The sequence below is a fragment of the Nannospalax galili genome, unplaced genomic scaffold (assembly GCF_000622305.1).
Source record: "Nannospalax galili isolate Female #2095 unplaced genomic scaffold, S.galili_v1.0 scaffold2893, whole genome shotgun sequence".
Lineage (NCBI taxonomy): Eukaryota > Metazoa > Chordata > Mammalia > Rodentia > Spalacidae > Nannospalax > Nannospalax galili.
Window position 1 is genome coordinate 105,974 of NW_008332965.1, and position 26,476 is coordinate 132,449.

Consider the following 26,476-nt stretch of genomic DNA (forward strand, 5'->3'; position numbering starts at 1 on the left):
GCTGTTCTTCCACGTCCCTTTCCTAAGAGCAGCGACGACTAACTGAAGCCTGTGCCACGAGTCCTCGTGAATACGGCACTGGCCCCCCTCTACATCAGCAGGAGGAGACGGACTACCTCTCAGCTCAGATGTTGCAAAGTAGACAGGTAAGTCATCTCATACTTACTTTAAAGATCTACCACGGAAAAATGGTTTGTATGAAGTTTTCTCCACTCCACATTTGAATCAAGGATGATCAATGCCACCATTCTTCATCTTCAGTCAAGTCTTAACCGGCAGTCACAAGCCGTCTTGATTAGGCAAGTGATGACAAAGACATCACAAGGAGTTAGTTGGTAAGAAAATTTAATTTCCTCGCACCCTGCATGAATTATTCCCTGTATACACTATAAAATTAATGACAGACTAAATATTCGGACTTATAGATTAAAATTAGAGGTTAGCTTCTTTACCAGGTATAAGGTTTATCAGTTTGTAAAGAATTTTTCTGGTAGTGTTTAAGATAAACAGATCTAGAAATAATCACTGTAAGCTATGATCACACATGTCTTGGTACTGCCAGTATTGTCAGCAGTTTGATAAAAACCATTTTAGAAATCCAGTTTCCCAGAGTACAAGAATTATCTTCAGAAAGATGATTGGGGTCTTTCTCCAATTCCTCCAGCCAGCTGATATACTGCCAAGCTCACTTCATATGCAAGGCTGTCTGCATTTTCCTGCAAATCACATTAAAGGAGATTAGGAGAGAGACACACATAGTACCCACCATCCTGACTGGTTACTCTAGGGGAGGGGCGAGTGCTTCCTGAGTCTGTTTCACTGGGATATCCAAGTGAAAACTTTCAATAATAAATTCCAAGGCCCTTAATTAAATAGAAAGTGAGCCAGATTCTTCTAAATAAGGTAAGTTTTTAATTCCTCAACTCGTTATAAAATTATTCCAAAACTGAGTATCTCAAAACCAAACCTTTTAAAAGCAAGAAAGTTACAACTGTTAAGAGTAATTCTTAGGCTTTCTGTCACCATCACAGATACCATATCAAAATTACTTGAAGTGTCTCACAACTACTGTATTGTACAAGGACTTCTGTCAAGGGCTTAAGCAAAGACAAGATGTCTAGAGTATCTGTAGAGGGCAAAGGATAAAGTTCCAGACTACAGGCCTTGACTGTCTGGAAAATAAAGGCATAGAGTACAAATGGCATTTAAAGAAAAAGAAATGGAAAGCAGGGGCTGGAGAGCTGGCTCAGCAGTTAAGAGCACTGACTGCTCTTGCAGAGGACCCAGGTTCGATTCCCAGCACCCACATGGCAGCTACAAACCGTCCTTACCTCCAGTTCCAGGGGAATCTGAAGCCCTCTTCTGACCTCCGCGGCATTGCACAAGACGGGTGCACTCACATACATGCAGGCAATACACTCGTATACATAAATAAAATATTTTAAAAAATGGAAAGCAAATCCAGAGCCCAGAAAAAAATGAATGTTGCCAATTTGTTTAGAAATAGACCACAAAGCCAGCTGTGTTTACAGTAATGAGATTACAATTTTAAAGAAAAAAAAATGAAAATCCACAGTATATTAAAATTAGCATGTGTCAAACTAAGGATTTAGTTATTCCTGCTACAGCTAGAATATTATACACACTCTCAGATTGCAAAGATAAAACCTTTTCTACAGTGAGATTCCAAACAGAACTAAAAAAGTACTTTCTCTTAGTATTCCTCCTTACCCCTGTGGTGCCAGACTCTCCTGGCCAACTTCTTGGTAGAACTACCCCAACTTACTTGTGAGTCTGCTTCTGCATACACTCGGACGACATCTTCTGTACCAGAGGGCCGGACAAAAGCTCGAGCAAGCTTGTACTTCTTCACTAGGTCGTTGATGGCCTCTTGGAGTCCGGGTGGTGTAACTGCTTGTCTTTCAGCATCTGTGGTGCTAATAACTCTCCTGTCTGCAACCTGAGCACAGCATTTCTTGTCTGTTATATTACATTCCCTTTAAGAAACATAACCTGTTCAAAATAATCCTCACCACCCAGTAAGAGGCTGATGTTTCAGCTTACTGTACTACAGTGAGCAGTCCTGATACAGTGAATAACAGGACAAATGTGAAGTGAAATGGCATCAAAATTCTCCTGGTTTTTTTTTTTTTAGCCAAAACCATATAATGCTTTTTTAATGTTTATACAACTTCTTTGGTGTACAAAAAACTTACCTTTAGCCAAACAAGACACTTCCACACACTGTCTTAGAGCTACCATTAAAACAGTTCCACATCATATCTTGACCCAAATAGTCACTGACCAAACAACTTTATGTACTTTTTAATAGACTAAGTGGCAAGCAATTATACAAGAGAGTCATGGTAAGGCTCTCCTAGATATGCCTAAAATAAATCTAAACACTCGCAGCCATTTCTGTGAACTCTGGTTTTAGTCTTTTGAATTGTTTCAATAAATTCTACTGGAAAACCAGAAAACGTGTAGATGGCTACAAATCAAATAAATCCCCTCCCTTTGAACCTGCAGATTCTAGTGCTCAGCATCTAACTTCAGAAAGTTCTGTGGTCAGGCATGGTGGTAAAGGCCTGTTATTGGGGACACTCATGGCTGAGGCAGGAGAATCAAGACTTTGAGGCCTGCCTGGGGCTATGTGAGGAGAGTCTCTCACAAAAAAATTAAAAAGCACCATATGAACCTTTTAAAAGTAATTCAGAAGGTACATTTTTCACTTAAAATGATAGACTACATAGGTTTTTCTTCAAAATACTATGGGGTGGGGGTATGGAAAATGTACAGGGCAGACACAGAAATCTGTTCAAGCTGGGTTCATTAACACTTAGGATTTTATGTTTAAATCTTTTCAAGAATTTTTAAATGGGGGCTGGAGAGATGGCTCAGCGGTTAAGAACACTGGATGTTCTTGCAGAAAACTCAGGTTCAAATCCCAGCACCCAGCTAACAACTGTCCGTAACTGCCGTTCCAGGGGATCCAACACCCTCTTCTATCTTCTGCAGGCACTGCACAACATGGGTACACTTACCTACATGCAGGCAATACACTCATACACTAAAAATAGATTTTTTTTTTTAAATTTTTAAAATGATGCATAGTCAAACATAATAACCATTCTTTATAATAAAGGTGGAAAGTAAACACTTCTGAGTTATTCTGTTGTTTTTTAAAATGTGAGAACAGGTTATTATACTTTTTATAGCTTTATTTTCTATGTAGAGTGCATACATAGAATGAAGTCCAGCTTACTGAAGAAACACTTGTGCATGGCAAAGTTTGGAACAACTCACATTCAGAAAGGAACTTTTAGGGTCTCTCTCACCTTAACTTTGAGTTGTCTGTTTGGGAGATCAGTGTAAAGAGCATCCCACTGCTGCACAGTCAGGCCCTTCAGAACCAAGATGGCCTCAATCACCAGCATGTCAGAAATTGCATCACCAGCTGCCTGTGTGATGGGGAACCAACAAACTACCCTTAAACAAATCCCACATGAATGTTACCCATCTTAGAAAACCAGCTGCCCTGCCCATGCCCCATTATTAGCAAGTGTGACTGAAGACCAGGAAGACTAATGAGATGCACACAGCCGTGGAAGATGATGAAAGGTATCTAGACAGTTGAAACTAACTCCTAAGAAATCTGCCTCATCCGTAAAATGAGATTAGACTAAATTTGGGCCTGATATCCTATGACTCAAATTCTGCTTTATAAGTAGATCCCCTTTAAGGTAACTCTGATGGTTCTAATAGAGAAAAATGTTGGATACACTTGAAGTTAAATCCAACTCTAAGCCTTTGTTCATTTGTAAAATGGAAATCATAAACCTGCTTCATGTATTACTGTGATAATAGAGCAAGATAGACAAAATGCCCAATGTGGAGCAGACACGCACTAGACTCACTGCTTCCCTAATCTGATTATAGCTCTTCCACAGCAGTCCTCTAATGTTAAGTATTTAGCTAATGTATATGTCCCTTTCTCAAACATGCAAGTACTGTTACAGAATTTCCTCAAGGTTGGAAAACTTTATACACACACACTAAATATGTAACTCAGCAGCTGAGGGTTGTTATTAGTTAGATGCTACTAGGTATACTTTAAAATTTAATCATAAAAAAATCAGGGAAAGGAAGCATATTAAAGGGGGGGGGGCTGGAGAGATAGCTCAGCAGTTAAGAACACTGGTTATTCTTGCAGAAGAGCCAGGTTCAAATCCCAGCACCCACATGGCGGCTAACAATTGCCCATGACTCCAGTCCCAGGGGATCCAACAGCCTCTTCTGACCTCCAAGGGCATTGCACAACACGGGTGCACTTACCTATATGCAGGCAATACATGAATACACATAAAATAAAAATAAAAAAAAAAACAAAGCAAAAAACTTACACCATTTCCAGTGTAATCTCACCTATGCACACCACTGTTCCAAGGAAACCAGCAGGCTAGAACTTCTCCACTTTTTAATATACAATTTTATGTGTATAAGTATACCGCCTGCATGTATGTAAGTGCACCCGTGTTGTGCAGTTCCTGTGAAAGTCAGAAGAGGGCGCTGAATCCCCTGGAACTGGAGTAACAGACATTGTTAGCTGCCTTGTGGGTGCTGGGAATCAAGCCTGGGTCCTCTGCAAGAGCAGCTATTGCTCTTTACTGAGTCATCTCTCCAGGCCCATATATACAATTTTTTATACAATACTCTGTCCTGTCCATTCTGTGTACCAAAAGGTACCCCTGAGCCTGCCGCCCCATCGCCACTTACCTGGTTGAACAAGTTGATGATGTTTGCAAGCATCTTGGCAGCTTTCCCTTTCTCGTCTTCTAACTCTGCTAGTTGTTTTATCTTCACTTCAACCGCTTTACTAAACAGTGCCTGTAGCAGAAGCATATGAGATCAGTCACAAGCACCATCCAGGCTCCAGCCTTCAATCACCTAGCCGTGTTACCTTTCACTCCTAATGAATCTAGAGAAACCAAGGAGAAAAATGGTGATAGCCACTAACATAAAATCAAGTCAGAGCACAGAGGGTGTTAGTAGGGAAAGTTAGTTTATGGACTATAAACCTGGTCAGAGAAATGTAAACAACTACTTAAAAAGAAGATAGTACTTTGCGAGGACACTAGTTCACTGTGTTTTCCCTAGTAGCCAGGTTACCTTAGAAGGGTGTGCTCTAGGGTTCACACCAGAGTATAGCAGACTGTCCAGTACTTACTACCATATAACATCATGGCCTCAAGATGCCTGTTATTCTGAAATGCCATACCCATTTGACAGCCCTCAAGAGACGTAGTACTGAGGATTAGCACACAGTGCTCAAGGGCGAAATAGGCACCACTTGGCAAAATAGACATGCTAGTCACCTGTTTCTGTAAATAACATTTTATTGGAACATGACGTGCCCATTCCCTTTCTCTATGAGTAGGTGAACAGTTTCAACAGAGACTTTACGAGCTGCCCCTTAAAAAGCCATTTACCAATTCCTGCATTAGATCACTGACTTGTTATATTCTAGTTGCATTTTGTAAGAACCATTACCTTTTTCTCCTTAGATTCATGGCTTCCAAAAGTGAGGAAAATGATTTAACCTACATTCATATTCTGTCTACCTCATATCCATTCAAAAAATGACATGATGTACAAAGACGTATTTTCAAATATTTTAGTTATTTCTATGTGTATGAGTGTATTGCCTGCATGTATGTAAGTGCACTCATGTCGTGCACTTACACGACAGAAGGGGGCATCAGGCTCCCCTGGAACTGCAGTTATGGGTGCAGGGAACTGAACCCAGGTCTTCTTCAAGTTAACTGCTGAACCATCTCTCCAGCCCCCTACAGACATTTTTATTTGAGGAGGAAGCATGGAAATTTACATCATGCTAATTAGTAGAGGTGACAAACAATACCATTGAAATCTACGTGATGACTTTATAGACATACACAGGTGCCAGGGATCCAGGTGCAACCAATTATGACTAGTAATAATCAGATACATACAGATTTGAGATGCATGTGCCAACATCTCAGTGTTAGTAGCAAAAACGAGTCTTTCTGCAAGGAACAATATATTCTAAAATGAAATGGGGATCTTTTTTAAAGGTTAAAAACTCATTCAATTTTATGTCTTACAGGGCTTATACCAAGTTCAATATTGTATAACTGTATTAATTCAACTGTGAACCTAGAAACTTGCACCCACTTGTGAAAGAGATATACTCTTGCTCTAGAGTGTGTTACTGAATATGTTAAAGCTGTAGTGAAATGCTTCTTCTAATCATGTAGTTATTAAAACTTTTAAAAATATGATTTAAAAAATTCTTCAAAGCATAAAAATTTGCTCCTTAATAATTAGTAGATGTGAAAAACATCATTGAAATCTACCTGATGACTTTATATCCATGCTCAGATGCCAAGGAGCTCAGAAAGTAACTGACTGTGACTAGTAATAATCTGATATATAGAGATTAGAAATGCATTGTGCAAACATCTTAATGTCAATTGCATTAAAAATGAATTTTTCTGTATGAAACTTTTAATAATGAAATGGAGATCTTTTTTTAAGAGGTTAAAACCTCATTTAATTTTATGTCTTAAAGGGTTTATACTGAGTACAATATTGTATAACTGTAATAACTCGTACTGTAAACCTAAAATTTTACAGCCAATTTTGAAAGAGATGCATCTTAGCTCAGAAAATTGTTATTGAGTATGTCAATGCTGATGTAATGAAATGCTTCTTCTAAGTATGTGGTTATTAAATAAATAATTAAAAAATTAAAAGGGTGTGGTGGCACACACCTTTAATCCCTGCATTCGGGAGGCAGAGGCAGGCAGATCTCTATGAGATCAAGAACAGCCTGGTCTACATAGTGAGTTCCAAGCCAGCTGGGGCTAGAGGCTCTGTCTCAAAAAGACAGACAGACAGATGATAGATTAGATAGATAATGATAGATTAGAAGGAAGACAGACAGATAAGATAGATGATACACATTAAACTCAATGATCAATTTTTCCCCACAGCTACTGAACTTTTACCTCCTATAAATAGGAATACTTCAACTAAGATGTGGGGCCTGCTGTCCATTTCCACAGTTTTGTGCTTGGTCTTTGTCTGCTTGAGTTTGCATGGGTCTTGTGCATGCTGACATCATTGCTGCAGGTTCCTAAGAGAAAGGTCCCAGGAGCCTGTAGGACTGTTTCTGTGTCCTGCACCTCCTCCCTGGCTCTTACAATCTTTCCACCCCCTCTTCTGCAATGGTCCCTGAGCTCTGGGTGCATGGATTTTAATATAGGAATCCTGTCCAAGGACTCATACTCTGTAGACTCTTATTCTCTACCTTTTGGCTATTTATGACTGTGCTAGATAGCTTTAGTGTCAACTTGACACACCTGGGTTGAAGAAACCTCAACTGGGGAATTGTCTCCATTGAACTGACCTGTGGCCATGTCTGTGGGGCATCTTCTTGAATGCTCAGTGATGTGGGAGCTTCTTGAGTGTTGAGTGATGTGGGAGGGCCCAGCCCACTGTGAGTGGTGCCACCCCTGGGCAGGTGGGCCCATATTCCATAAGAAAGCAGGCTGAGCGGGGCCAGGGGAGCAAGCCAGTAAACACTGTTCCTTCATGGCCTGTGCTCCAGCTCCTGCCTCCAGGTTCCTGCCCTGAGTTCCTACCTTGGGCTCCCTGATGAGCTGTGACCTGGGAGATGGAAGATAAATAAACCCTTGGCAGTGGTTGGTAGTGGTCAGAGTGTTTTGTCACAGCAATGAAGAAACAAATGAGGACAGTGATCTTTTGTATTCCTGGCTCTCTATTGCATAGGGAGTTTCACTGATGAGAACTGAAAGATGCATTAGTGTTCTTTTCATCCCTTGTTCATTCCTATATAGCCTACACTGTAGATGTGCCACTTAGGCTTGGGCAATTCACAGACAATTTCCGTGTGTGACCAGTTGTGGAACTCTGTAATAATCTCTGTTGAAAAAGAAGCTTCTTTGATGCATGGTGACTGGGATACCTTGTCTTTAAATTTAAGGATCCATATTTTGCACATAGTAAGAAATTAAATTTGTCTACATTGACACCCTTGGGGTTTTCTCCAAGATTCATGAACTCTCCAGCTATTTGTATTTGGCTAGGTTTACAGTACCATACCTTAGTTTCCTCCCATTGAGTGGTTTTTAAGACCAATTAGGCAGCTGTTGATTACCCCCTAGATAAAAGCACCACTACTGCACCAATGTCATTTGCTGTGCTGGTCATTGATGTGGTTTTTAGGCCTTGAACCTGGGGTTGGATCATCGATTGATCAGCTTGCATAGTGCTCCCAAAGCTATGAGAGCTAGCCTTCAGGGGAGGTGGCTTCCAGGTCAGTTCCAGCTCCACTGCTCTAAATCCTATGTCCAAAGCATGTCCTGTCTTCATCAGTAGAGTCTTACCTTCAAGTTATTGGCAGCTGATTACTGCTGGGTGAAGAAGAACTAATCTTCTTAAAGGGTGGGACTCTAGATAAACTGACTAGTCCTTAGTGGATTAACTTGCACTAAGGAACATCTGGGGACACTAACTTGACATGACAGGCCTTAACACAAAGGACAGAATGTGTGAATTCCAGTGGGGGGGAAGCTGTGGGAGGGTGCCAAAGGGGTATAAGGATGATTAAGATGTTCTGTATGAAATACACAAAAATTCAATAAATTTCTTTTAAAAAGATAGAAAAAAAGAAGTAGGAATATAGTTTATAGACAACCTGCTTTTAAGGAAACAAACTGTACATTTTAAAATAATGTTTTGTTTGGTTGTTATGTGTGTGCGCATGTGTACGTGTATGTGCATGCATGTGCATGCTGCATGCATGTGGAGGGCACAGGTCACCCTCAGGTATAATTCCACAGGTGCTGGCCACCTCGTTCTTTGAGACAGAGTCTCTCACTAGAACCTGGGCTCATGGATTAGGCTAAGCTGGTTGGTCAATGAACCCCAGAGATCTGCCTGTCCCTGCCTCTGCTGCAGTAGGATAACAAGTGCACGCCTTGATACATGACTTTTTAGAAGCGTGCTCTGGATCGAACTTGGGTTCTCATACTTAAATATCTAACTGAGTTATCTCCCCGGCCCCTTTAGTAATCACTAAAAGAACAAAGTAGTAGAGCTTTTTTTTTTTTTTTTTGAGACAAGAGCTCCCTACAGCCCCTGCTAGAACTTGCTATGTGAGCTCTGGTCTAGATCTCACAGAGATACACCCCTGCCTCTACCCTGAGTGCTGGGATTAAAGGTATGCATCACCAAGCCTAGCCATTATATTCCTTAAAACATACACACACACACACACACACACACTCTCTCTCTTTACCTAAAAATACATGCGGACCACATAATCTACCACTATCTGGTCATTTTAACAAAACAGGCTGAAATCCATTCTAAGGAAAGTGCCCGCTAAGGTCAGCTAAGATCTTAAGAGAACTTACTGTGCCATGTCCATTTGCTTCAAAGTAAACTCCAATGTCAAACTCCTGTGCCTTGTGGTGCAAATGTTTAACACCAGTTTTGGTGCAGTAAACAGGTACCTATACCACATTTAAGGAAGGACAACAGCAGTTAGTCAATAAATACTTGTTATACATCTGGCATCTCAGAAATGAAACAAAACCTGGAGCCCAGGGGTCAGAGAGATAGCTCAGTGGTTAAAGCACTGCTGCTCTTGCAGAGGACCTGGTTTGGTTCCCAGCTCTGACATGGCAGTTACAACCATACATAACTCCAGTTCTAAGGGCTCTAACACCCTCTGTGGACACTGCACAGCTCGTGTGCTTACAATAAATGCAGGCAAAACACTCATACACATAACATAAAAATCCAAAAAATTTTCTTAAACCTGATGCCTTCCCCCACTGAGAAAGACAATAAAGCATCAAAATGCACTGGCACTATAAGCAAAGGCAGTGGACACTCACAGCAAAGAAAGCAAAATGAACAATGAGGGTCTCAACCAGCCAAGAGATGGTTACAAGTGGGGCATGGCACCACCTGTTTTCCGAAAGCTGCTTTGGCTACAGTATGGAGAATGGGATCCCGAGGAGCTGCATGCTTTTTCAGGAAGGGCCATATGGTCTCTTGGTCATTCAGTTCTGTAGTGTGCAAGCGTAGCCCCAGATGGCATGTAAACAAATGCAAGACTCTTCTAATAAAGCTTTACTTATAAACAGTAGTGTGCTGGATTTGGTCCTTAGACTGTTACTTGCCAGCTCTTGGCTTACAAAGTTAAGAAAGACCAGTTAGGCTTTCAGGACTGATCTCAATAAGAAATAACTCTGGCTGGACCAGTAGCAGTACATATGAAATCAATGGTGGGTCTAACTGAGATTCAGGAATGGTCAGGGACAAACTGATGGAAATGAAACTACAAAAGACATCAAGATCAGCATTTGATGAACCTGGGAAACCAAAGGAATGGCAAGGGCTAGGAGGACTTAATCCCTTGCCAGGCGTGGTGGCACACACCTTTAATCCCAACACTTGGGAGGCAAAGGCAGGAGAATCTCTAGTTCGAGGCCAGCCTGGTCTACCTAGTGAGTTCCAGGGACAGCTGTAGCTACAGGGAGACCCTGTCGCAAAAAAAGACAACAAGACAAAAAAAGTACTTATTCCCAAAGGAAAACAGGTTGAGAAGTAACAGTTTCTTGTGTATTATGTTTTTAAGCATTAAGTATCTTTACATAAAGAAAAGTTTAACATAAAATAGTCATATACCACATTAGCAATGGACAAGACAGACTGAACAGTACAGTGGTCCTGGAAGATCAAGTCTCCTAGTGGTACCATGCCGTTTAGTTTGCATTGAGCTCATTCTGTGTTTTCACACAATGACAAACCACCTAATGACACATGACCACATTTCTCAGGCTGTACCCAGAAGCAAGTACTAACCCCATGAAAGGCTGGCAGCCGGCCCGGGTGGAGTGCCAGGTGTGCCGGGAGTGATAATCCTGTCACGGTGTTCAAACTGGGTTGCAGACTTGCAGCCTCAGCTGTGTTCTGTTTTACCCACCTATCAGTTCTTTTAAAAAGCAGGAAATTTACATGATATTTCACTTTCTGTTTCTCTTGAAGACGGACTAAAGTTGAAGGACCCGGCCCAGCATTCTTGGTCCTCCTCACCTGCAATACTGACTCACTGACCTGCCTAGCACCTGCAGGAATCTGAAGTGTTTTACAAAAAATTGGAAAAACATCAAAGTAGCTAGTGAAAAAATAGAGAAAAGGCAAGTGGCTTCCAACTTTTTCCACGAAGCCCAGATTCTCAGAGCAGGTAGTGTGGTACAGAGGGTGGTCCTCTGGAACATATTGAGAAAATAATTAGAAACAAACTCCATCAACTCAGAAAGCCTATCCATACGTGTAAAGAAACAGCTGCACTACACCAAACTCTGATGAACACATCACAGGCAAGATGCTGAGGAGACTGGAGTATGGGAAACAGTCTCAGCTCAGCTGTTCGAATAGCCAACAGATGCATTCCATTTCATCTTCTCAACATGGAAGGTGATCAGTCATAAAATCTTACCAAACTTGCCAAGTGCATCTGAGCACAAGCACACGTCCGTGGCCATGTCTGGGGTGAGCCCTAAGGGAAGGGCCCAGCTGGAGGAAGCGGTTCACTGGGGGCACCACCTTTTCTCTGTCCTCTGCTTCCCGATGAGACCGTGTGAGCAGCGGCCACATGCTCCTGCTGCCGGACCTTTCCCATCATAGTGAGCCGTATCCTTTCAGACTGTGAGGCAAAGCCCTTCCTTCTTGTCAGATATTTGACCATAGCAGTGAGAAAAGTAACTGATACAGGTGGAATCTCCCTTAACATTTACATTTATCTCTAGGCTCTTACAGAAAGTATTTCTGAGTTACAAAATCAGCTTAGTTTACCTTTCTAAAGATTTACATTGGTTATAAAATCACACAGAAAGAGCTGACATTCCTTCAGTACTAAAGGAAATGCTGTGAGGAGTGTGAAAGCCTCCCCTTTTGCATCAGGAACAATCAAGTGCTTTAATTCCTATTTACCATTACCTGGACATTTTTGTGGGGACATTATCTTCCTTACAGAAACATCCTGCAGTACTATTCAGGTTTACCAGTAAATGAAAACAATGCAATACCTTCATAACTTCCTCCAGGTACCGTGTGGAGCTTCCATTTGCATATGCAGTTTGTACAACACCAATATTCAAACTCTCTCCAACCTGGACAAAAACAATGGTACTTAGCTTGCCATCAAAAGCACAGAGTCTAGGAAAGCAAACAGGACAGCTCTAAAGAGAACCAAATCACCAGTCAGTTCTGCCCTTCCTCAGTGTAGGCAATAAATGACATACCCAGTATGTATTACCCAAAAAAAGCCCATGTATGCTTTTGAGCACTGTTCTATAAGGAAATCTCTTTAAAAACAATATGTGATCTCTGAACGCTATCTCTCCAAATTGTTAGAGTATTTACAAAGTTTAACCTTTTCTAGATTCTAGTCCTTTAAAACTACCTTTTTAAATAATATTTTATTGATTCTTTGAGAATTTCATACATTATATTCTGATCAGATTCAGACCCCCTCCTCCATCTCCAAAAGGAGAAAAAAATTCTCACACTACTAAGCTTATCATGACAGTAATAAATCTCTCAGATGTTATTTTTTTGGTAGAATTTGGGGCTTTATAGGGTAATGACAGAATTCTCAGTAATGTCTTAGTTTTAAAGAAACCAAAACTTCACAAAGCTCTGACATAAAGCCAAGTCAGTATAAAGAAACGGCATACTTTCACATTCTAAAACCAATGCCCTTCTGTTGAAATGACTGTAGTTACCACTTCTTTTTGTGTTTTCTGGGTATAAAGAACACCCCCCCACACACAAAGTGCTGCTGAGAAACTCATGGCTGTGATGTGGAAAGGCCCCTGGCAAACCTGGATGTCCCCACCTTACCTCCAACAGGAGCTCTTTTAGGAAACTGCTAACCAACGTTGCTATCTTGTCTCCATCTATGAGATGAAGGTGACCGCCCGCATCACAGTAGAAATACACGATTCTGTCTGCATCTCCATCGAAGGAGCAGCATCTTTCATTGGACTTTATTTCCATTCCTAGCACACAGGATGAGTTAAGCACTTGAGTCTAAGAAATGGGACTAGAACTCAACATATAAAGTATTACTTGACTTTTACTATTCTCCTATTCTCTTATTACTTACTAGTGTAAATAGAGAATATTTTTCAGTACAGTATGATCAAGAATAGCTTTGTATGTTAAAGTACAACGAACCCACTATAAATTTTTCAAGAGGTGTTTAAAAGTTCCCTTCAAGGGCTAGAGAGATGGCTCAGCCATTAAGAACACTGGCTATTCTTGCAGAAGACCTAGGTTTGAATCCCAGCACCCACATGGCAGCTAACAACTGTAATTCCAGTTCCAGGGGATCCGACAGCCTCTTCTGTCCTCCGCAGGCATTGCACAACATGGGTGCACTTGCCTACATGCAGGCAATACATACATACACATAAAAATAAATAAAATATTTTTAAAAAGTTCCCTTCAAAATGTAAACCAATATCTTCATTTGTTAATAGTGTCCAACAGTTTACTGGTACTTTTTACAGGTTAAATTCTTGCAAGAGAAACCAAAAAAAGAAAAAAAACACTCAAATCTATCCATGTTGAAATTTGCTACACTAAAATTTTATAAGCCAGTTGGTTTGGCAACGCATTTCCCATAAAATTTTTTGAAAGTTACAGAGATTTCTGAATAGAATTTACTTAGTACCATGTTGTTCTTTATATACTTAAAAAAAAAATCAGCACAGCCGGGCGTGGTGACACATGCCTTTAATCCCAGCACTTAGGAGGCAGAGGCTGGTGGATCTCTGAGTTCAAGAACAGCCTGGTCTACATAGTGAGTTCCATGACAGCTGGAGCTACAGGAAGACCCTGTCTCAAAAAGACCAAAAAAAAAAAAAAAAAAAAAATACATTCTTTGCTTTTATTCTAATAGAAGTATTTTATTTTTTCATAACATCAATACCAAAAAAATAATAATTAAGAGCAAAGAATTATAATTTCTGAGGTAGAACTGGCTGGAAATTTGCATAAAGTTATCAAACCTGAAAGACTTATGCCAGATTTATTAGAAAATCTGGCCTCCCTTAGTGGTGACAACAGCTGAGAGGTGCAAGGTTCTGTTAGCCTTTCTGCCTGTGGACCACAAAGCAGCCTGAGGGGAGAGAGGGCTGGGTCTTCTCTACCCACCCCAGATCACAGCAGCACAGCGCAATCAATGAAAAGCACCAGTGGGTTGTGTACATTTGACTTAAGTACGAACTGCAGTGAGGCAGAATAACATTCACAAGTGAGGCAAATAAAGTCTGTAGCACAGGCAGCAGACTGGTAATGTGAGGAGATGGTGGGTTTGGGGAGAGATATCAGAATGTTTAAACAGTGGCAGCAGATGCAGTGAACACAGGAAACACAGCAGCCCAAACAATATATGTGCAAGCAGGTCAGGACTACAGGACAGGAGCCCAGATCTGTAACATGCATTCATCCAGAATACAGAATACCTCTTCACTACAACTAAATCTGAAGAACATGCTTCCTCTTCATCTCCACACTGTGGGAGTGAGCCCTTGGAGGGTCACTGAGGCAGTCTTCCATTCCCTTTGTAACACGGCTAGTGTAGGCAATGTGAAGCAAAGCTATTTTAGCTATCCTCAGCTTAGCAATTAGCATGTTCACTGGCCCGGCACTGTCAGCAAAGCCTGGGAACCTGACAGTACCAGGAATTCCAGCCTATGCTGGTCCCACCCAGACCTACTAACTGAGGAAGGGAGCAGGAGCCACCTCTGTGCAAACAAGGCACTTCAATGCTGATGAGCCTCAAGTTAGTGCTGTCGCTCTAAGATGCCCTTTTCTGCCTGCTTTCCCCACTAGAGTTCCCTACACACAGCAGGAGCTGACCATGTTCTGGATGGCCCTGATGGGAGGAGAATTTTAAGACAACATGCAGGGCCAGAACTAGCATTACTCCTCACACAGGAGGCCAGATCAGCTTGAAAGACTGGCTCCGTAGAGCTCAGAGAACGTTCCTGCACACAGCTGGCATGAAGTACATACCCTGTGGCAGTTTCTGGTGGGTTTTCACAAAGTCAGCTCCGCACAGGTGATTGAGCTTCCCTCTGGTCCCATCATTGAACAGCTGCAGGGACAGTCCCTGGGAGAAGTAGCGCTGCATTTCTTTGAGCTTCAGGGCTCCTATGCCGTTCGCACAGTCCACCTTAACAGATCTGTTCTCATCACCACTGCAGGAAGCCTTCACAGGAAAGACAATGAAAGGAAACTTCAAGCTACAAAGGCCAAAGTGAAATTCAAAGCAGGAATGTGTATGTCCCTGTGCATACAGAAATGTGTCCATTATTTCAATTTACACATCTAATTTAATGGCAAACAAATGCACATATAGTCAGATGAAAATTTAAATCAGGAAGGTTCTACTGAAGAAGCAACTTACAGAAACATAGTTTATTAGAATTTAGCTTCAATTAAGCATGATCCATTAATATTAACCTATTTTTTTCCTATTTTTTATTGAATTTGGGGGGTGGTTCATTTTGAGACAAGGTTTCTGTGTAGCCACATCTAACCTGAAACTAGCTATGTAGACCAGGCTCACCTCAATCTCACAGAGATCCACCTGCCTCTGCCTCCCAAATGCAGGGATTAAAGACACTACATACATGAGCTGGAAAATGAACAAGGAGAAATCTAGCTGGTGCTGAGTTCAGAGCCTCATCTCTACTGCCTAGCTTTCATAGTGCTGGAAGGCGCTGTGCATGCTATAACAAGAGAAAAGCAATCATTAATCTCACCCAGCTGTGAATTCTGCGAGCTACACTACAACAACTGGCCTGGCAGGATGTACCCAGTGGTACAATAGTGGCACAAATATTATGCAAGTATCCAACCACTTTCTAATTGGATTTAAGATCCACATCACAAGATGGAGTCCATACCTGACACTGATAGTGGGCCTAGGAATGTGAGGCCTAGACAGGTCACAGGGGAAAACCTAATACTAATTTTCTACTAAATAGTTATATTTAACTGACTCCTAATGACTTGTTATACCCACAGAGTAGTGCATCTCTCAACTCTCAGCAAAGAAGCTTCTTCTTGCAGAAGATGGTAATTAACATGGAGACCCACGAGTGGCCAACATGCAGAGACTAAGAGGCTGCACTGTCTGTTTTTGACAGCCACTTAAATGTGAGAACAAGCACACAGATATGTGACCAACGCAGGCTATTCTCTGCAAGGTGTACAATACAGCTAGGCATATTTAGACTTTTAGGTTTGGGGTTTGTTTTTTAATTATCAGTCTCCTCGCCAACGCATCCTCACACCAAACCCTAAGTTTAATTTTGTCAAATGTATCACACCCTGCACAAGTCTCTGAGTTTGATGAGCCAATTGAAAGAAAACTCTTCTCAGTACTAAGCTAGTAACACCTACGTTAATTCTAGGGTCAGTTCAACTCAATGAATCCTGACAACCACAAACAGGACCACGACTGGGTTTCTCAGAATGAACCTTGCCATGCAAATACCAAAGTATACTTACCAGGACACACAAACAGAACCTTGGCTGAGAGAGAAAAAATGGAGATAAGCCACATTTGGGGAAGGGGTAGAAGAAGAGTGATGGACTATGTAAGCTAGGCTGTTGATGCACATGTTTGAATTCTAATCATGTTGAAGAGACGTCTCACCTGTTTGATAAGCTCCATAAAAGCCTTTGAGAGTTTCTGGCAGTAGCCCTCTATGGTTGCCTTTCCATACTGGCCACCAGTATTCCGACAGTACACCATGTAGTGCAGCTGAGGTGTGGTTAACAGGCTGTAATCTACCACACACACACACACACACAAAAGGCAGTTTAGCACATTTCTCAATACAACAACAAAAAAGTTTAAACATATTAACACCTTAGGAATCTCAATGTGACAAATTCTCTTTTGATAAAAACAGCATCTAGGAGCTGGGGAGATGACTCAGTAGTTAAGAGTACTTACTGCTTTTCCAGAGGACCTGGGTTTGGTTCCCAGCTCCCACATAGTAGCTAACAACCATCCATAACTCTGGTTCCAGAGGATCTGACACCCTCTTCTGGCCTTCGTGGGCATTGCAGACAGAGGTGCACTTACACACATGCAGGCAAAACACTCATACACATTTTTTTAAAACCAGGTAAAAAAAAATTAATAAACAGCATCTCAGAAAACAAAAATAATTTCAAAATATCAGTGGCGGTTTGAATGAAAATGTCATGTTTTTCTCACTGGTACACAAAGCACAACGCACATGCAAGGAGCTCGAGCTGGCCTCCTCCTTCCCTACCACTTTCCTGCTGTATACAATGGCCAGTGGTGGCTTAAAATGACAATGTGATGTCATTCTTATGCATAAAATCCCTCAACTGCAGATGGAACACAACCCAGATCCTCAGGTTTGATGTCATTTGGCTGCCCACCCCCCTAATCTCACCTTGCCCTCTGTTCTGCAGCTATGTTGACTTTCTCTGAAATACAGGAAGCCAAAGGGAGATGAGAGGGGGTTTTGTTGGTTTTTTTTTTTTTTTAAATCACTCAAATCTTTCTAGAGTAAGCACTATAGATGTGATGAGTATAGAGAAAGAATGGGATGCAGACGATCAACCGTTCTGAGATAGTATAAAGCATCTGACAGTATAAATACAGGCGAGGGCAAGGGGGGAAGCGAAGACTGACTCTGCACAATGCCGTACACTGGGCAGGAAGATCCAGGAATGGGTCGGGGGGATGTACTTGGTGAGACACAACCAGCACTACCTTGCTTGTTTGATGACACAGATGCATGCCTGTATATAGATGTTTATTGAAATGAGCATTTCATTTATTTACACAAGCACACATACACACATCATGATACAACATGGGTTTGTGACTGGATTGTGACACACAGTGAAACAGACACTGAAGGGTTATATAAAGCAAAAAATCAAAAATGTTTGATGAATGAATGGAGGTAGGTGGAGCTATAGCAGGAGAGATGATCATTCATAAATGACATAGAAGGAGGAGAATAAAGGAGTCCTTATCAAAAGACACAGCAGACAAGCAACAGAGAAAACAGTCAGGAATGTGTCCAACCCGGAGAAAGCTTAGAGAAAAAGCCAGCAGTGCAGAGAGCTACAAAGACACCTAGGATAAGGTAACCACAAATACCACAAGTTCCAGTGTTTCGGTCACACACCACTTTAGCTCTCTGGCAAAAGCTACTTATCATCTTCCTAGAAAAATGGCTGTCAAGTGCTGCGGAGACAGTTCAGGGAGGAAAGCACTTGACATGCAGGCAGGAAGACCAGCGTTAAGATCCCCAGCACCCTTATAAGTGCTGGGCAGGCATGGCGAATGCCTGTAATTTCTTAGGGTGCCGCAGGTGAGTTTCTTTCCTGTCGTGAGTGAATTTAAAGCAGACCCAGTAAGGCAGTGCCCCCAGGTGCCTGGGAGAAGGAAACACTAAGGACTAGTGAGAGCAGCACCGAGGAGGCCAGGCTAGCTGGACTAGCCAGTTACCAAAGGCTGAGGCGCAAATTAGTTACAACAGCAGAGTCGGTGAGCCCTGCCTCAATACATAAGGTGGAGAGCAACAGAGGAAGACACCAACGTCAATCTCTTGCCTCCACACACATTCACACGTGTCCACACACACACATATGCAACTAAAAAACGAAAAATGACTGTCAAAGGCAATGCCACACACACTACGTCAAGAGAGCCTCGAGTTGTCTGCAGCTTAGCCAGACACTTTCCAGGATCTCTCATTATCCAGAGGATCTGGCAGCCTGAATTCAGATAAGCATAGGATACCGTTCCCTGAAGAGACAGAGACTCAGCTGCAGCAGACTATGGAGTGGTTCGGTGAGCAGAGGAGGCAAGCTGAGGGAGCACACAGCTTAGCTCACAACAGAACTTCCAACAATTCCTGAAATGGCCCTAGAAATACTCCCACTAGGTAGTAAGGTAAAGCAACATTCTTGGCATTGATTAATCACATACTCAGAATGCCCATCAACTCTGAGAAATGTTGAGGATGCTTTGTGTCCTACGGTATCAAATAGTCAACCAAGATTTCATTATATAAAAATAAACAGGACTGGAGAGATGGCTCAGTGGTTAAGAACACTGGCTGCTCTTGCAGAGGACCTGGGTTCAGTTCCCAGCACTCACATGGTGGCTAACAATTGTCTGTAACTCCAGTTCCAGGGGATCTGATGCCCTCTTCTGACCTCTGGGCAATGCATGACATGGGTGCACCTACCTACAGGCAAGCAATATACTCATACACATAAAATAAAAAATAAAATACTGAAAAATAAACCAAGTGTATCCATTTCATTGCATTTAGTATGCAAATTTTCTCTTATCCTTAATCAATGGTAAAATTATGTCTTCCTAACAATTGTTTTAAAGTTAGTTTCTTTTTTCAATATTTTATTTATTATTTCTATTTTATGTGTATGAATGTATTGCCTGAATATAAGTGCACCGATGTCGGGCAATGCCCACAGAGGTGAGAAGGCATCAGATCCCCTGGAACTGGAGTTATGGACAGTTGTCAGTCATCATGTCGGTGCTGGGAACCAATCCAGGGTCCTCTGCAAGAGCAGCCAGTGCTCCTAACTGCTGAGCCAACTCTCTAGTCCCTAGAATGAATTTCTTGATGATTTATTATCAGTAAATGTTTGACTTGTGATTTCATGGACTATACTGGTGGTTGCATAAAAATGTATCAGGCAAAAGAGATGGCAAGTGGGAAAGGTCTCAGACGCCTTCCTCCACAGTGCTTCCGTGAGTACAAATCAGACCTGCCCAGAAAAACCTTGAAGATTTCTTTTTAATTTATCTAGGAATTCATTTTTAATTTTAATTGTTTGTTATTCCCAAATGTTAAAAACAATTTCTTAAAATATTAACTTAAAACTCAGGACAGCTACGTACCATGGAACTGACCTCCTAAGACAGTCACACCATCTATTACAGACTGAGAAAGTTTCTCACTGCTGGGCCTAGAAAAACAAATAAAGAATGCAGAGATGCAGAGTTACTAAGTCTGAATAAACCAAAAAAGAAATAGATGCTAACAATTTCAAAATAGTAAGTTCACTATTTCTCAACTAATGCTATCAACTCTGAAAAAAACCTAAGAGTGAATGAAAAGCATTTTCTAGGAGCCTTTTGTGCTGGGCAACTGTAGTTGTCAACTTCACACATCTGCCTAGAGGGTCTCAATGGGGAACGGCCTCCATTGGGCTGGCCTGTGGCCATGTCTGTGGGGCATCTTCTTGATTTTTGAGTGGTGTGGGAGGGCCCAGCCCACTGTGGGCGGTGCCACCCCTGGGCAGGTTGTTCTGTATAGTATAAAAATGCAGGCTGAGCAGGGGCCAGGAGAGCAAGCCAGTAAGCAGCTCCGCCATGGCCTGTGCTTCAGCTCCTGCCTCCAGGTTCCTGCCCTGAGTTCCTACCTTGGGCTCCCTGATGAATTGTGGCCCGGGAAGGTAAGCCAAATAAACCCTTTCCTCCCCAAGTTGGTACTGGTCAGAGTATTTTGTCACAACAGTGGAGAAACAAACTACAACACCTTTGTACAACTGACTTCTAAGAAAAGTTTGGGGCTTTTAAATTAAGAAACTAGATATACAGAGCCAGGCCTGGTGATGTTGACCTATATATAATCCCTCCCACCTACTTGGGAGGCTGCGGAGGAGGATTGCTAGGTTCACAGCCTGCCTGGGTTACTGAGTAAGTTCAAAGGCCAGTCTGGAAACTTCGTGAGACTCAGTATGAAAATTTTAAAGGAGGGCTAGGACTATAGCTCAATGTTAGTGCTTGCCTAGCATGCAGGAGGTCCTGGGTTTAATACCCAGTATGGCCAAGAAGAAGAACAAAAAGATAAAATGTAAAGGATATTCTAACCCATACCCAAACGCATTTTCAAGTTGACAACAGGAACATGCATGTTAACTAATAACAGCAACAACAATCAATACTGAAAGCCCACAGTGTAATAGTGTGGGGTGTTTAACTACCAAGGACATCGAATCTCTTTTTCATTTTATCAAGAGAGAACTAATTATTCATCTACCTGAAAACCAAGCAAGCAGATCATAACATAACTACCCTGAAGAAAAAGATGTAGCATGAATTGAATTAGCTACCAGGTAAGAGCCAAATACAGTGGTGGCATAATAACTGACTTCAGGGCATAAATCACTTAGCTATTTCTGTGCTATATGGCCCTATAATCAGCTATGTGTTCAAGACCCTCCAGTAACAGGGTAAAAACAAAGTCTAGGCTATCAGGAAAATGAGGAATTAAGTCCTTTTGAAAGACTCACCAGATGAAGCCAGTCTTGCGTAAAAGAGAATTATTGCTGTTCTAAAGTACACTTTTAACTTAACATTGCAAAAAGATTTGCTTTTTATATCAAATACGTAGACAATATGAACTGGTAGCTTCCAATAAACTCCAGCACGGGGCAAGATGCGTCTGAACCAGTAACAGATCACAAATAAAATCTCTATGTGCAATGAGATAAAATCATGTGTTATGACTCTGCAGGGGAAAAAAAATAAACCTACAAAGGGACACATTTTAGATGCTTCTAACAGCCATTTTACACATTTCATATAATTCTCACAAAAACATTGATTTATCATCAACATGGAGGTGGAAACTCCAAAAGACTAAGAAACCTGCTCGAATTCTGTGAAAGTGAAAGCTGGATGACTCCAAACCCAGGCTATAGTCAGGACTTAGCTGTCAGGTGCCACTTAAAAGGCCAGAGAGAGCTGCAACTAGACATCTATCTCTTCATCCTGCACATTGGTCTCGGGAATGAAAGCAGATGCAGTTCTTTACAGATGCGCGCACAGGCAACTCTGATCATCACCTGGTGTCTCTACCAAGAACTATGAAGGCATCTTGCTGCAGATCCACAGATTCTTTCTCGCTGATGTCAGTAAGCACTCTCAGGATATCCTGCTCCTCAGCATTGGCCAGACAGGTAGCGTGCTCCTCCCAGGAAGGGGCCAACATTTCCCCCAAAGGATCGATCAGCTTCACACCATTGTCTTCCTTAAAGAAAGGGAAAAAAAAAACAAAAACCCACAACCTTAAGCAGTGCATACAATGTAGTGACCTAAAGAACCCTTGTTGCAATTACCCCAAAACTGACAGCTAAGGGGCTGGAGAGACAGCTCAAAGGTTAAGAGCACTGGCTGCTCTTGCAAAGGACCCGGGTTCAGTTCCCAGCACCCACATGGCAGCTATCAATGGTCTATAACTCCAGTTCCAGGGGGTCTAACACCCTCTTCTAGTCTCAGCGGGCACTGTACAACAGGGGTGCACTTACACACACGCAGGCAAAAAACTCACAGACATTAAATAAACATTTTTTAAAAAACGACTGCCAGCTGAGCTTCTTTCCTGGGTACAAGCATGTGTTTCAAATGCATCCTCAGCTCTTCCTGACACACATCAATGTAACTGGTTCTCCATTCTCTATTCTAAAGAAACATGAGATTCAAATGGGGTAGGCAATCTGCTTATGTCCAGCCCATAAGCCAATGCTGATAATTAAAACACCAAGTCAGTCTGCATTAAACCCATGGACCACCAAGCTCTAAAAGCTTTTTCAACAGCTGTCACGTACACTTCTCTACCAGCAGGAACAGAGGACACGAGCCTACTTTCCCACCAGGAGTCTGAACTGTAAGAACATGCATTTGGCGGTGGGTGGCCCCCAGTGCTGGTCTGCTCAGACCTCTTGTAAGAAATGAATGGTTGCTCAGAGGGACTGTCAGTCAACCCGGAGAAAGAACACAGAGCTGCTCTGTAACTAGTAGCACTAGGGTCTTCCTACAAATCACAAACTCCCGGGGTGAGTTACACATTAAATATTTAGTGTTCACACCTTTAGTGGCTGAAAAAGTATGTGGTTTGTGTGGAGAAGAGGAAGCACTCTCAAAGCCTCCACTTGATGCTGATATAGCTACAAGGACAAAATCTCCAAACCTTCCCTAGCAGTCCAATAGATGCGTATCATGCAAACCAGGTGGAGCACATGATAGAAAACACTTGTATCAAAAGATTAGCTGAGACATGTAAACCCAGTGTTAAGTGACAGATGAAGGGAAAAGTGATGCGTACACAGTAAGTTATTCAGCCTTCAGAGATCTTGCCATCTGCAACAACATGGACTAAGCCAGTGCCCGTTATGCTAAGTGAAACACACCAGGCAGAGAAAGACAAGCACTGCCTGGTAACATTTAAGTGAAATTTTAAATATCCAACTCATAGAGAAGTAAAATGGTGGATGTGAGAGGCTGGAACGGGAGGAACTCAAAGATATTGGTCAAAAGGTACACACTGCATATAAGTTCTGGACATCCAATATACAGCATGGTGTGTATACCCAATTGTAATGCATACTTCAAATCCATTCAGCTAAATATGTTCACAACTAACAGTAAAGTGATGGATATGCTGGTTACCTTAACTATGATAATCATCTTGCCATGAAAAATATCAAAATAAGATTTTCATAGATAGGTACAACTTTGTCACTGATACCTGATTAAAGTGGAAAAACCAGTGAACGTGTCAAAGGTATACTTGCACTAATATATTAATTGTTCTTGAAACCGAGGCCTCATCAATATTTTGCTCAGAGCTCCCTCTTGGATCCTTGGACCTACTGGTTTGGCAACTTATTCAGAAAAGGAAACACTTATTTAGCTATACAAAGTAAGCTGGATTGAACATTTTCAAAATGTGTCTTTTCAAGTGTTTGTCCGTCACCCACCCCTCCCAATCTCTTTCATCACTAAGCTAACAGCAGTCATACATTTTTAGTACAGATACAGTCATAATTCCACTTAAAAGGACATTCTGTTTCTGTAATATGGAAGCTCTCTGAAAAATAGCCTCATTTCATTCCCTCCACACCCTCTACAAAGTTTCAGCTGAATGGCACCTACAAGAGCTGTTTCAAATGCAAAGGCACATACAAGTAAGAAGGCACATTCCTAGAATTAGAATTTCTACTTTGCTTCAAAGTGCTCACACACTAGGGCTATAAATAAGGGTGTCTTTTGAAGAACAGTGACTTCCTTACCTCAGGATTGTGTGAGGCTGTGACCATGACTCCTATCGTGGAACGTGTGTGCTTTGACCTCAGGACAGCTAACAATCCCATTCGAAACATGATGTGATCAAGATGCGCTGCAGTTGTTCGAAATCCAGCAGTCCCATACTGAAGAGTTAGTCCACTGGGCTTGGCATGGAACGCTGAGTGTTTTGTAACAGCCTCCAAATCCATGGCTACAAAAGAAGCATTTTTTTCAGGCATAGCAAGAAACCTTTCAAGGACCATTTGCTTCAAAAACTGTCAGCCCAATCTAACAGGGAGCCTTCACTGGGAACCTCTCCAAAGAATCATGTTTGAGAGGGGAAAGAAGAGAAAAGCAGTCCCCAGAGATAGAACTAACTGCGCACTCCAGGACATATACAGAGCAGAAATCAGCTCGTCCTTGACTCGTCCCTACTATGTTGTCAGGACATTCCAGGATAAACTTAACTGAAGTGACGATTTCAAACTTATATTTGGAGGCTTCTATAAGATCAAAGATCATGTTTTTTAATGTGTATGTATGTGTGTGTCCATGTGTATGTGTGCACATACATGTGGGTGCCCTCAGAGGCCAGAGAAGGTCAACGGATTCCATGGAGCTGAAGTTAAAGGCAGTTGTGACCCACCTGAAGTAGGTATTAGGAACTGAACTCCAGTCCTCTCCAAGAGCAGCAGCAAGCACTCTTAACTGCAGAACAGTCTCTCTAGCCTCACAGCATCTCACATCACTGGAGGGACAACTTAGGCTTTGGCCCAGTTAATAACTTAAGTTCACGTGTGTAGCAAGTGAGACAATGAAGTCTGAGGTCAGATTTTCAAATTGACTGTGTACCCCCAAATAGCTCTGAATCTTGGCGGTTCATTTATTGTTCTTCACGACCTATAGAGACAGAGTCCCAAAGGAAAAGCAAAATGCAGTAGCTACAGATTTTCTGGTTTTCATAAAGAAAATCTGGACATCCTCTAAATTAACTTCTAAAATCTGCCACGTGTAGCAATGTTGCCTCTCACTTATTATTGTAAAAATCAAACATGAGGCCTTAGCCCCCAAGTGTTTCTTCAGCCTCACTCAGCAGTGTACTCAGGCCCACAGGCTGTGCACTTCCGGGGTCAATTCTACCCTGCTTAAGGCAGAGATGAGGAGCTGTCCAACGACGGACAGCCACGCCCTCTTGTTTTACTGTCCTTTACTGCTTCAATGCACAAAAATTACAAGAAATGTTGAAAACTGCTTGCTTTGGGCCAGTTGGTAAAAGCGGTCATTCGCAAGCTAATTTACTTTGGGTCAAAGCAATCAAGATTTATTCACGAAGATGAATATATTTTGTAAAAGCTAACCAGTTGGCAACGTATCATGATTAGTCATAAGAGCGTCAATCACGCCTGTAAAATTCAGAATTCTCTTTAAAAACTAACAGCATACTTCTATTGAATGCGTTTGGGCTCCTAGAACTACTTTGGGCATAGGAATGCACTTCTTTAAATGTATTCTCCAAATCCCCCCAGCGCCCACTGTGAAAAAGCAAGCGCAGCCCGCTCCTTTCCACTCAACCTTCCGACCTCGGCGGTGGCTCTCCCCTCAGCTCCAGGTGCAGCTCCCGCACTCGGGGAGAGGGCGCCCAGACCGCGGGCTGCACCGTGGCGTCCGTGTGCCCCGCAGACGTCCTCCAGCCCGCCCTCTGGCCCCGGCAACCCGGGAGCCCTGTGCGGCCCCGCCGCCTCTACGCGGGCTCACCTCCGCCAAGAGCAAGCGGGTCTTCGCCACCTCCACGCACCGAGAGGCCACCGCCGCCACCGCGTCCGCCCCACACCAGCGCTCTGGCAGCCCGCAGACGTGGCCCTGCGTGGCTTCCGGCCTAACGCCCCGCCCCCCCGGCCAATCCCGGCGGGGGAGGCCCCTGGCCACGCCCCCTGTGCTAGGCCCTGCCTCTCCTCCGCTCTGGCGCCGCTCGCGCGGTAGAGGCGACTGCGGGTGCCGTTCGGAGCGGGGTTCGGGGACTGTTTGGAGTAAATGAGCTGGAAGGGTGAGGCCTGCGGTGGCCAGGGTCGGGCCGAGGGTTGGCGCACCGGGGTCGCAGCTCTCCGGGTCTGGGCCTCGGGAGCCGGCTCACAGGGGTCCGGGCTGGCGGGTGCCGGGAACCCGCCCACCTCCGGCCGGGCGTCCGCCGGCTTCTAGCACCTGCCATCGCCGACTTGT

At 42.7% G+C, this 26,476-nt stretch overlaps 2 protein-coding genes across 3 annotated transcripts in view; one reads left to right on the forward strand and one right to left on the reverse strand.

Moving 5' to 3' along the window:
- Positions 1-328: 328 nt before the first annotated feature.
- On the reverse strand, positions 329-26,146 carry Pgm3 (phosphoglucomutase 3). Of its 2 annotated transcripts, XM_008827825.2 has the most exons (13): positions 26,015-26,146; positions 24,265-24,470; positions 22,039-22,223; positions 20,087-20,154; positions 16,817-16,950; positions 15,166-15,361; positions 12,985-13,142; positions 12,168-12,251; positions 9,483-9,581; positions 4,777-4,887; positions 3,339-3,461; positions 1,787-1,960; positions 329-716 (listed from the first exon to the last, which is right to left on the reverse strand). In XM_008827825.2, exons 2-13 carry the CDS (start codon positions 24,466-24,468, stop codon positions 627-629), a joined length of 1,626 nt encoding a protein of 541 aa, XP_008826047.1. In that variant the 5' UTR covers positions 24,469-24,470; positions 26,015-26,146; the 3' UTR covers positions 329-626. The 2 variants fall into 2 exon arrangements, with proteins under 2 accessions (XP_008826047.1, XP_008826049.1); XM_008827827.2 differs by lacking the exon at positions 26,015-26,146 and having other exon boundaries at positions 22,039-22,219; positions 24,265-24,402.
- Positions 26,147-26,194: 48 nt separating this feature from the next.
- The window catches only part of Rwdd2a (RWD domain containing 2A), a 3,075-nt gene continuing 2,793 nt past the window's right edge, over positions 26,195-26,476 (forward strand). The window contains exon 1 of the mRNA XM_008827828.3: positions 26,195-26,303. The gene's annotated coding sequence lies outside the window, so the exon portion shown is untranslated. The remainder of the gene's footprint in view (positions 26,304-26,476) is intronic.

Excerpts from the sequence above, each read along its gene's own strand:
- Pgm3 (XM_008827825.2), bottom strand. The coding sequence starts at position 24,468 with ATGGATTTGGAGGCTGTTACAAAACACTCAGCGTTCCATGCCAAGCCC. Across the intron at positions 15,362-16,816 it reads TTATGGAGCTTATCAAACAG|GCTTCCTGCAGTGGTGATGA; the intron begins GTGAGACGTCTC and ends TTTCCTGTGAAG. Across the intron at positions 1,961-3,338 it reads ACAGACAACTCAAAGTTAAG|GTTGCAGACAGGAGAGTTAT; the intron begins GTGAGAGAGACC and ends TGCTGTGCTCAG.